At 53.9% G+C, this 12126-nt stretch overlaps 1 protein-coding gene across 2 annotated transcripts in view; it reads right to left on the minus strand.

Moving 5' to 3' along the window:
- Positions 1–1176: 1176 nt before the first annotated feature.
- The window catches only part of Trim62 (tripartite motif containing 62), a 30125-nt gene continuing 19175 nt past the window's right edge, over positions 1177–12126 (minus strand). For both annotated transcript variants that reach the window (XM_005317777.5, XM_078025868.1), the window contains 2 exons: positions 11992–12107; positions 1177–3531 (listed from right to left, as the gene is read on the minus strand). In XM_005317777.5, the coding sequence (XP_005317834.1) occupies positions 2981–3531; positions 11992–12107 (667 nt within the window). In that variant the 3' untranslated portion in view covers positions 1177–2980. The remainder of the gene's footprint in view (positions 3532–11991; positions 12108–12126) is intronic.

Consider the following 12126-nt stretch of genomic DNA (forward strand, 5'->3'; position numbering starts at 1 on the left):
CCAGGTGTCAGTCAACCTGCTGACAGTGGACATCATGAAGACAGACTCAGTCCCCTGAAACCTGACCCCTTGCCTCATTTGAATAGCTTCTCCTCAGTAAAAGGGGTCGGCCTGTGCTCTCCCTCTCTCTTCCCGTGGAGCCTTAAGGTCAGAGGAGCTGTCACAGTGACCCCAAAGAAAAAGGTATTTGTGTCTCTTGTGTGGTTATTTTGCACAGCCCAGTCAGCCCAGTTTTACTGGAGTGACCCCTGAGCCTTTTAGTCATGAGAACAGAAACCTGGTGGGGTGGGAGGGGGTTCCCTCTAGGCCACAGATAAGATCTACCCAGTGCCTCAGAGCATTGGGTCTCACCTCCCTCATCCTGCAGGTGAGGAGGTGGAGGAATGGACCGTGACAAGCCAAGGCTGGGCCTAGGACTCTGGTCCCAAGGACATTGCATTACAAATACAGAGGGGTCTGGGTCTTGCTGCTGCCAGCATGCACAGCCTGTGCCCATGTGCGGGACCCTGGCTCCTGGCCAGGCTGCGTCTCCATCAATCAGAGGTGGGATGGAGCCTTTTCTACATAGCAGACATGGGGACTCTGCTGGACTCCATGGTCCCACGCTCCTCACAGGGCACAAGGAGGAAGAGGGACTTCTCAGGGTCAGAGCCAGTACAGAGGTTCAGGAAACCCACGCGCTCCAGACACTGACTCTTCCTCAAGTGCACTGTCTTTATAGCTTACCAATAAATCATGTGAGGTTGGTGTTATGATTCCCATTTTCCCTGTGGGGTAAGTAAGACCCAGAGAATTTAAGTCATTTTTCTAAAGTCACACAGTGATGGAGCCTGAACTTGAGGCCAAGTCCTTGTAGTTCCAGAGATCAGACTTGCCACTGTCTTGTGAGCTCTGTCTGCTCCCAAGGATATCCCCACTGTCCCAGGCAAAGACTGATCGTCCTTGGCTGGTGACAGAGTTGTGGTGTATTGGCCTAGAACCCAGGTCTTTCTAGTGTGGACTCTAGGACACTTGGCAGTCACACCCTCTCCCTTGAACTTGCTTTGCCTTCTCTGAAGAATGAGCAGAATGCCATCTACCTGGCAGGGCTGCTTTGTGGATTGGCCATTCTAACATACCCTTACTCCCTGGGATGAATGACAAGTTTGTCAGAATGAATGGAACTGACCACTGGAGTCCTGTAACTTTAATTTAATACAAATTTATCATAACTCACAAATGGGAAACATTTTTAAATAAAAATACTGCTGGGGGAGGCCCAGACTCTGGAGTTGAGGGGTTGGGCAGGGCTGAGGTTTACTCTTACTCAGGGAAGGCCTGAGTGCATGGCCGTTGGGAGTGGGAGCCCCTCAAGTTCGGCTCTTTGGGCTCCTTTCTGATGGGTGTGCTGAGACCCCAAGTACAGAGTTGAGGCCTCAGGACTAGAAAGAAAGGCCAGGGCTTGTGAGAAATCAGTGCGATCTTGCAAGCACATTCTCAGGTTGCTGCTTTTAGGTAGGGCAGGGCACCTCCGGGCTCTGTTGCTTCGAAGCCAAGGTGGGATGAAGCCTTTTCTACATAGCAGACCTGGGGACTCTCCTGGACCTCATGGTCCCATGAAGGTGAAGTCCTCTTGCAGGAGCGCTTCACGATGGATGCTGTGGCAGAAAATGCAATGGGCTTGCTCAGCTTGCAGGCTAAATTTCTTCTAGTGCCCTTTTTTGCATGGCTGGGGCTGGAAAGAGGGAAACTACATTTCCCAGACTCCCTTGCAGTAAAGGTAGCAAATCCCTTGTAGAAATATGGATTGGGGACCTGAGTTAGTGGAAGAGGCAGGCCTTGGGACATCCATTTGCTGGCATGGACGGTGGCAAAGGGGGCACAGTGCTGCAGTCTGCGGCTTCTGATACAGTAGCTTCCTGCAGGGGGGAACAGCTTCCCTGGTCATGACAGGATGAGTCTGGCAGCTGGGAATTTTTCTTGGAAATTCAGCAAGGACTCTACTGCTCCCTTCTGATGCAAACTCCCAGGGAGCTGGTAATGAATCCTTACCTAATTCAGCCAGCTAAAGTGGCTCTTGTTTCTGCAGCAGGATCCTAAGTAAGATAGATGCCAAGTCTGAAGGGGATGTGTGTGTCTGAGCTAACAGCTCCTCCCAGTGCTCAGGTCCTGATTAAAATAACTGCTCCCAGCAGCCTTTCTGTACCCTAGCAGGTCACAGAGGCCTGGCCGCAAGGGGTAGCTGGACCAGAGTCCAGAGCTGCTGGAGACCTTTGTCATTCAGTGATGCTTGCTGTCCTGCAGGTACCATTAGCTTGTGCTCTACCTGGGTCTCCAGGGTGCCCTCATTCTGCCCTCAGATTTTGGGCAGGAAGGTGGTGACATGGTAACTAACATGTGGCCTCAACTACTCGGTGCCTTCCCACAGGCTACAGCATGGTCTCTGCTTTGTACAACAGTGGGGAAAGTGGAGCCTTACAGCTCTTGGTAGAGGTGGGCGGGGGTTGAGAGGGGGGGGTTCTGTGACAACCCTAGGACCAGCTACTGCCTGTGTCCTTGGTGGGCTGGGGTCAAGGGTAAAATGACCATCACTAGCTTGGTCAGGGGCAAGACTTAGGCCATGAGACTTGAGGATTCTGTGTCTTTCAGGCTGCCAACTCCTGACCACATCTGACACATCCCAAGGCCAGGCAGCTGGGCAGGAGGAGACACAGGGAGGTAGTGCCCTTTCCCTGAGGGGCTGGGGATAAGGGCTGGGTGGGGACTGCCTTGAGGAGAAGCCATGTCACATCCTCATCAAGGTCAGAGCTTACAGAACTTTAATGCTTCAAGAGAGCTTAGGACTCGTGGAGCACGACCTCCATGTCACACACAGGGCAACGGAGGCCCCAGGGCGAACAAATGGCCTGAGGTCTGCGGGTGACCGGGCAGAGGCGCCTGGGCCTGGACCTCTGGTGTGCAGGCGGGGCTCCTGCTGGCTGCAGCGGCCTGGAGGCCTGGACTAGATGCGCACCGTGTTGATGCGCAGGGGCTGCACGTTCTTGCCGTTGGCGTGGCTCTGGCCGGGACTGAAGTAGGAGCAGAGCTTGCCGGGGAACTTCTCCCGGAAGGTGTAGAGCCAGGACATGTCGTCGGCATTGTAGAAGATGAGCAAGCCCTGGTCGTAGTCCAGGAAGACGCCCACCTTGTCCAGCTTGTCCCGGACGTTGAGCCGCGTCCAGGGCTCGGTGCAGGCGCTGTACTGGTTGCCGTCGTGCATGACGATGCAGTAGAAACCGCGGCTCGGCTGGATCTGGATGCTGCCCTTGCGGCTCGCGGCCTCGTGCGCCAGCCCGATCACCCACTGGGTCTTCTCCGCCACCACCACTTCCCAATAGTGGACGCCACTGCTGAAGGCCTCAGAGCCCAGCACCGACACCTCCACGTCAAAGCGCTTTGGCGAGTCCTGCAGGGGCTGTGGGTGCAGGTTCCCGTAGGCCACGATGGTGCAGTCATCAGACAGGATCAGGCGCTGGTGGGCAGTGCCAGGGTCTAGGGTCAGGGCAGCTGGCACTGTGAGGGATGAAAGAGGGAGAGGTCAGCAGAGAGAAGGCTGTGGACCCACTGTGCGGTGTCTCCCTGCATACAGGATTCTGGGGGGCCCCCAGGAGGCCATTGATTTGCTGTGTGACTTCGAAATAAAAGCTTGTCTTCTCTGGGCCTCATCTTCCTTCTCTGTAAAAAGGAAGGGTAATGGCTAAGGTCCTTCCAGATTTACACTAAGCCTCAAGAGATCAGGGGCCATAGCTGCTTGGTCACTGCCTGATGCTCAGGGCAAGGCAGGTAGTGAGCACTCCACAAATATTTGTAGAATTAACGAGAATGAGGTCCAGAATTTCAGAGCTGCCAGGGAGGTTGGTTAAAGATTTTTCAGGTACTACTGCCCCCTAGAGGGTAATGTGGGAATTTGTGAGGGTGTTTGGGTTGTCTCTGATAAGAGGGATCCAGGGACCACAGAATGAAATGACCAGGACAATCCATCACATCCCCCCACCAGGGATTTTCAAATGTCCCACCACACCTTCATGTGGATGAAGTCTTCTTTATAATGATATGAAACTACAAACTCCACTTCATGTATAAATATGAATTTTTTTTTGCATACTGTACATACACTGTATATTTTGGAATACAATTACCAAACTCAGGGAAAACTGACTTTTCTTTCTTTCTTTTTTTTTTTTGTAAGGGAGATTGAACCCAGGAGTGCTTTAACCCCTGAGCCACATCCTCAGCCCTTTTTATATTTTATTTAGAGACAAGGCCTCGATAAATTGCTGAGGCTGGCTTTGAACTCACAATCCTCTTGCCTTAGCCTCCAGAGCTGCTATAGGCATGTGCCTGGCTGATTTTTTTTTTCTTTTTTATCGAACCCAAGGGGCCCTACTGCTGAGCTACAATCATAGCCCTTTTTTATTTTTAGATGGGGTCTCACTAAATTGTCAAAGTGGCTTCGAACTTCAGATCCTACTTTAGTCTCCCAAGTAGCTGGGATTACAGGTGTGTGCCACTGCACCTGGCTACATTTTGTTTGTTTGTTTGGGACTTAACTAAGAATTGTTCGCTTTTCTGGAAAATACATCTCTAAGGGCAAGACCACTGATAAAAATCTGTCTATATAGGACTGCATTTGAAGCAGAAGGTGTTTTACCTATAAAGTGAGCACTGGAATTACTTATGTTTTCTAATGTGGTTCTGAGTGAACTTCTACACGTTGACATGTAAAATATTTTATTATAAATAATTTCCTTCTATTTTCCATTATGTGAGTGTATGTATATAAATATGTGTATGTATAGTGTGCATATGTGGACACACACATGTATACTTGAAATGGTGATGAGATTATGATCTTTGTAACATCACAAATTATTTAATATGAAAAGTAGAAAATATGCTGAAAAAGTAAAAAAATCTCTAGTTCTAAGCCAATTCTTCCATTTGACAGGGGAAACCTGAGACCCAGAGAGGAGTCAGGTCAGCAGATACTGGCGGAGCTAGGACTGAGCAATGCCAGCCCAGTCTGGCCCGGCCCTCCCCGCTGCCCATCTCTCACCCTGCCCCACCTCACTCAGGCCCAAAGCCTTTGCCCCACAGTTTCCTCCCCTGCCTCCTCTTTGCTGGCATGACCAGGTTCAGGGGGCTCTTCCTGGTGGCTAGGAGTCGTGCTCCCCTGCCTCTGAAATTCTTGAGCCATGTCCACGGCCCAGTGCTCACATCTTTGCCCCAGGAGGGTAAGGACTGGATCCTCCTGACCTCGGCCCTCCCCTGTGTGCCCAGGGCTCAGCACAGGACCTGGCACAGGCTAGGCTTCTGGAAATGCTCACCAAACCAGGTTGACCCTGTTTTTGTTGGGCAGGTGGTGCAGGCTGGGTCACCTGCCTGTGGGCTGGCCATACCGGCTTAGCAGGTCTCATCTCAAGTCTCAAGAACTCTTGTCAAGACCTCTGTTTACTCTGTCTCCCCAGGGAGCTGATAAACAAGCCAGAAGGAGAGGGGAACCTGGGACCTGCTCCCCCCTTAGGTCCCATGGCCATTTCCAGGTCAGAGCAAGAGAGAGGAGAGGACATGCGGGAGGAGGGGATCCTGCCACATGTTTCACAGAGTGAAGGACTTCACCATCCACGTCCCTCTGGCCTTCCTTATCTGGTGGAGCAGTGTGACGGGGCTGGCACACTACCCCCTAACTCTGCTGCCTCTGTGGGCTGCACACACACAGAGAAGTAAAACGGCTCATTGATGGTGACTGTCCTTGTTGGGAGTGATGCCCATCCCTGAACCGTGCTCCTGTTCATTCACCCACTAACAAGCCGACCGCGGCCTGCAGCAAGCTCCTGCCACCATCTCGGTCAGGAATAAACTCAGCTTTGCACTTTCCTTTCTTCTCTCCTACTTTTGGGAACCTGAGGGCTCTATGCAAACAGTGAGCTCTGTGAACAGAGGGGTCAAAAAAAAAAAAAAAAACTCCATCTGGGAGGAATGAGGAGGAGGAATGAGGAGGAATGATGGAGGAAGAGGAGCCAGGAGATGAAAGGCACTGGCTGTCATCAGATGAAGGCTTTGCCCACAGTCTGACTGGTCCCAGGGCAGCTGGTCAGAGCTAGAAGTCTCCTGCCTCTTGGAATGTGGGCAGTTCCCACAGAGGGGTGTGGAGGGAGGAGGTGGAGGAGTGTGTGGGTGGAGGGGGGCCAGGGAGCCAAGAACTTAATCAGATGCAGATGGGGTCACCCCTACGGGCAGAGGGGTGTCTGTGCAGAGGGGTGGGAGGGGTGGGGGGGGCGAGTCCCTGCCTGGGAGATGGTGGCCACAGCTCTAAGTGTCCTGGAGAATGTGGCCCTCCTATTTGAGGCGTTTGGGATGATGGACCAGCAACAGCTAGAAAGGCGAGCTTGGAGCAGAGAGACCTGAGTGTGGGGGGGACTGGCAGGCAGGCCTGGGAACAGCTTCAGACTCTCAAGCCTCCAGGGCCACATGGGCCACTCACTTCTGAGCCACTGGGAAGGGCTCCAAGGGCTCCCGGTGGTTCTGGGAAGGTGAACAGAGAGGCGCCTGCAGGGCAGAGGAAATCCTGATCCCCACCTCCAGTCCTGCAGGTGGAGGAGGGCAGGGCCTGCCACTCTTTGGGTAGGACTCAGGCGAGGCCTGGGTTCTCCTTAGGGAGAGGTGCTTGGATCCTAGGGAGGCTTTTCCAGTCCCAAGGGCAAGGCCAGAGGGGGCATGGCAACACCTTCTCCCCCACTGGGAAGCCAGTCCCTGCCTGTGGGACTTCATCCCTCCTTGACCCTCGGGAGAGGTGACAGATCCTACAAAGGCAGTCCTCTGGGCTCACTGTCTTACAGGTCGGGGCTCATTTCTAGGTCGTGGGACTCTGAACCTGTAAACACAGAGAGCTGAGCATGCGTCTTGGTCCTCGAAGCCTCTCTGAGACCTCCAAGTCAAATGGCATTTGGGACTATGGAGGCCCCAGGAAGTATGTCCTGGCCTCTGGTCGCCTACCACAAAGCAAGCCCTCCCGAGGCACGGCTCGACACCAGCACTGGGCAGCCTGGCAGCCCCATGGCTTGTTTCTTTGTTCTCAAGGACAGCGGGGCCAGCTGCACAGGCCTGACAGGACAGGAAATATGTCAGTGCTTTTCTGCAGCCAGGCATTTAACACCAGGCCTCAGGTCCCCGAGTCCTCCCACCTACTCAGCCTGCAGCTGCCTGGGCGGGCACCACAAAACATCTGCATACCTAAGAGCACAAATTACTATACCCCCATTTTCCAGAGGACAAAACTGAGGCTCTTCGAGTGAGTTACGCGATTTGCTGAGGTTGCCATCTGGGGTGGAGCAGCGTTAGAACGTGAGCTTTTCACATCATATTCTTTCCTTCATGTGGCTCCAGAAAGCCTGTTCAGCAGGACTGAGGAACCCTGAGAGGGCCAGGTACTTACTAAGTTATAGGATTATTGTCCCCAATTTTAATTTAATTCTCATGTGTAACCTGGGAAGCCAATGGGACTTTCCCTGTTGTATAGGTGAGGAACTAAGGCTCAGATGGGGATGCCCTGCCTTGGGTCCCCTGGTCAGGCAGCCAAACACTGGGACTCAAAATGACTGTTCAGATGAGCAGGAGGTGGGGAGAGGGCTGCCTGGGGGTGGGGTGGGAGTGGGGAGGCAGCAGGAGGGAGAGGAGCAGTGTCTGGTTCCTTGGGACAATAGGTGGCCTGGCCCTGTGGGGAGCAGGCCAGGTAGGGGAGGGCAGAGAGGGGAGGGCTTCCTAGTGTGAGGCCAGGGGTGGGTGGGGCAGGGGCCTGACAGGTGGTAGATGGGTTCTCCAGTGACCCAATAGGAAGCCAGGGCCATAGGGGAGGGGCGGGCAGGAAGCTGCTAGAACTTGTGGGCTAGGTCCCTAGGGGCACCGCTCCATTTGGACATAAAGGGCTCTGGTGCTGGCAGAGGAGCCAGAGTGACTTCACAGGCCTCACAGACAAAGGAAGGGGCCCAGCCAACAGGATCACTGCTCTCTGAAGTCCCGGGGCCTCTGCTCCCGGTGGGATGTTTGGGGCACACAGCTGCTGCCTCAGCTTGACTGCAGGCACTGTTCGGCGGGGGCAGTTTTGCTTCCCAAGGGACATTAAGTCACGTCCAGAGATACCTTGGGTTGTTAAGACAGGGGTGGGGGGGTGGGGGGGGGGCTACAGCATTTAGTGGCTAGAGGCCAGGGACGCTGCTAAGCATCCTGCTGTGCCCAGGAAAGTGCCCCCAAGGCCTAAAGTCAGTGGCACTGAAGGTGGAAAAACCCTGCCCCTGGGCAGTCAGCAATTCCCCATGTGAAGAAGCCCAGAAGGAATACTGTCATTCAGAAGGGGAAGCTAAGGCTCAGGGGAGGAAGGGACTTGTCTCATACTGTACAGTGAGTTCCTTCTCTCAGCGGTTTACTGAGCACCTATTATAGACTCAGCACCATTCTGGAAGCAGAAGTGGACTTCTGCTTCATTGTCTTCTTCATTCATCAACACATACTGACTGTGCTGGCTGCTGGGGATGAATCAACCCTGGGCCCTGAGCCTTCAGAGCTCACAGTCTGGAGAGAGAGAGAGACAGCCACACAGATGGTGGCCAAACAGTGAGACCAGGAAAGCTGAAGCAGGGCCCTGTGGAGAAATCCAGGAAGGCTTCTCAGCACAGGTGTTTAAGACACGAAGGGAAAGCAGGAGCTGGCCGTAAGGACTGAGGATGGTGCGTGAGGCTCTAAAGAGCGTGAGGAGGGAGAACAGGGCTCACTTAAGACCTGAAGGGGGTTCAGTGTAGCTGAGTGGGATATGGATGGGAGGATGAGGGGGCTCTTGAACGGCAGGAGGAGAGGCCCAGCCTGTCTCTCTGGGCTGACAGGGATAGAGCAGGTGGACACTGAGGCTCAGAGCTCTCAGGCCTCCTGCACAAGGGGCTCCCCCGGCCTGCGGCTCAGGAGAACAGCGGCCGGGATTCCTGCCTCCCTCCAGTGGCCCTCAATCTCCTGGTCCCTGTGTGGGGTTCCCCAGGGGTGGGAGCATGCTGTGGCCTCTATCCCAGGAGGGCAGCCCAGAACTCCTACCCAGGCTGCTAGGAAGTGGACCCTTGCTCCAGCTGTTGCCTCCTTTCCCACGGAGAGCAGAGGAGAGCAGAGGAGAGCAGAGGAGAGCAGAGGAGAGCAGAGGAGAGCAGAGGAGAGCAGAGGAGAGCAGAGGAGAGCAGAGGAGAGCAGAGGAGAGCAGAGGAGAGCAGAGGAGAGCAGAGGAGAGCAGAGGAGAGCAGAGGAGAGCAGAGGAGAGCAGAGGAGAGCAGAGGAGAGCAGAGGAGAGCAGAGGAGAGCAGAGAACCGGCTCTGAGCCCGCGTCACTCCGAGGAGGTCAGTAAGGACATATCAGGCGAGGCCTTCAGTCACCGGCAGGGAGCCTGGCTCTGTGGTCCAGCACCCTCTCAGTGACTGTCCTAGCGCTTCTCCATCCCTCAGGGACTCAACTGTGATTGCCCTGGGGTCGTTCATGGCCCTGCCCACCCCTGCTCCTTCGCCTTCAGCACTCAGCTCAGACAGCATCTGTTGCCCAGCCTCCCGCCAACTCCACCCCCAGCCTCCTGTTGCCCCTTCTGGGTGTCCGTGGTACCCGGGAGTCCCCGGTCATAGCCTTGTCCCACTGGACTCTTGAGATCTGGTTGCTTGCCTTTCTCTCCTGACTCCTGAGGATGTCTTGAAGGATTTTTATTGTTTGTAGAATAAAAAAAAAAAATAATCCAGACAGGTGGGAGAACTCTGACTGCCGTGTGACCTTAGAAACACAGTGAGCCTCTCTGAACCTCAGTCTTCCCAGGTGCAGCTGGTGTATCAGGCTGGAGAATGGCTGGTGAGCTGAGTTGGTAAGGTCACAGGCTCTGGGGTCTGACCTGGGGGTCTGAAGGCTGGCTGTACCTTTTATAGGTTGTGACCATGGACAGGCTTCTAACAGCTTTGTGCCTTAGTTTCTTCGTGAAGGTACCTACCTCTTAGGGGGAATTCCCTCCTTTATCTGTATCTCACCTCTCAAGGGCAGGTGCTGACCCAGGCACAATCAGGGGTCCTCACTGCCTGAGGCTTGAATCTGTCCTGTGGTGCAGCTGTGTGGTTTTCGGGAAAGCACTGACCTCCCAGGCCCAGGGTCAGCTAATGCACTAGAAACCTGCTTCCTCCTCTCTCTGCAAACCTCCTACCACCTCCTCCTCATCTCAGCTGACAGCTTCACTTCCCACCTCATTGGGAGGTGATGCCATCAGAGGATGCTTCCTGCAAGCTCCCACTTTGCTCTGCTGCCCATATTCCACCCTCTCCAGGCTTTTGGAGATAGACTGCGTAGGCTCCTGGCAGAGGCCACCCCTCAGCAAGCAGCAGACCACGCCAGGGACAGTACCAAGGCCATGGCTTCCACAATTCTCTCCCTCTTTTTTGTATTTATTCATTTATTTATTTTTTGGTACTGAGGATTGAACTCAGGGGCGCTTTACTATTGAGCTACATCCCCAGCCCTTTTTATCTTTTTAATTTGGAGACAGGGTCTCCCTAACTTGCTGAGGCTGGCCTTGAATTTGCAGTCCTCCTACCTCAGCCTCCTGAGTCACGGGCATTACAGGAGTGCACCACCGCATCCAGCTTCTGCCTCTTGATTCTGCCCTTCTACTGCCTCTTTGCCATCAATCCATGAGCAGGCGGCTATTCCTTCTCTCTTACAAAAATAGCCACTCAACAGTCCCTCTCCCTCCTGTATGTAAAGTTCCTTGAAAGCGTCGTCTCCACCTGCTGTTTGCACTTCTCTCTTGGATGGGCTCCAATCAGGCCTTTGTCCCACTGCGCCACCAAAATAGCTCTCGCCAAGGTCATGGATGATCTCGGTGTGGCTAAACCTGGAGGAGGGTCTGCTTGTGGTCTGGCTACTGCTGCCTTCCTGACCTTTTCTTCACCCTCCCTCTCATTCACTCTACTCCAGCCACACTTGGCTCCTTACTGTTCCTTGAACATGCTAGTCATGCTTCTGCCCCAGGGCCTTTGCACTTGCTGTTCTCACTGCCAGGAGCCCCCTTCCCTCAGATACCCACATGACTCACCCTCCTTCCTTCAGGTCTTTCCTTCCATGCCCTCACCCTTATCTAAAATCTCTCTCCTATCAACATCTAATGTACCATAGTGCACGATGTGTATTTGATTTTTGTTTTACTTATTCACTTTTGTTTACTTTCTCATACCCTAGAATGTAAGATCTGTAGGACAGGAATTTTTTGCCTGTTTTGCTCACTACTCCACCTCCAGCACCTAGAACAGTGTCTGGTGTGAGAAAGGGGCTTGATATGTACCACGTGTATCCAGTGACTTGCTGGAGTGCCAGGGCCTTGGTACACAAGGCCCCCAATTGATGTTTTTTTTTTTTTTTTAAACCTATATTAGTGTGAAAACGATAGGCATTCAGGAGAAATGTTATTTCAAATTCTGACTTTTGATCTCTTCCCAGGGTTGGTCACGTGTGGTATGACACTCAGGTGTTTCTGGGCAGAGGCACAAACTGGGGGCCGGTTAGTCACATGATCCCAAGGAGAAACAACCAATAATCCTCTTTCGGTGCCTTGCTAAGGGGATGCTCTGCAGGTGAGCTGTTAAAGGCATTTTCACCCCAGATGGGTCACTGAGAGGTGACTCTGTCGTTGGTGAAGGAGCACCTGCAGCTCCCCGGGGATGGGACGGCCTCACGGAGTCCTCTGAGGATCCCTCAGGATGAGCAACTGCGCAGTGCCCAGCACAGGTCCTGGGGCACAGCAAGCTCAGGAAGGCACCCTGGGTCCCCCCCTGCCCTGCCCCCAGACTGTGTTTAGGATCTGGGGCCCGGCGGGCTAGGACCAGGTGCTGCCTGGCTTCAGCCCACCAGAGACCATTCCTACCTGTGCCCCCACCCGCCTGCCGGCCTCTCGGGGAGGGACAGGGGAACCTCACCTGGGTGGATGTCCTGGAACAGGGACTTCCAGATGGTGTACTGCAGGGGGCCCGTGTACTTGGAGGTGGGGAAGTCTTCGTATGTCAGGTTGGTCTCGTGGATTTTCCCCTTGAGCCTGGAAGGACAGCAGGAGA

This window comes from Ictidomys tridecemlineatus, chromosome 11 (assembly GCF_052094955.1).
Source record: "Ictidomys tridecemlineatus isolate mIctTri1 chromosome 11, mIctTri1.hap1, whole genome shotgun sequence".
NCBI classification, from domain to species: Eukaryota; Metazoa; Chordata; class Mammalia; order Rodentia; family Sciuridae; genus Ictidomys; species Ictidomys tridecemlineatus.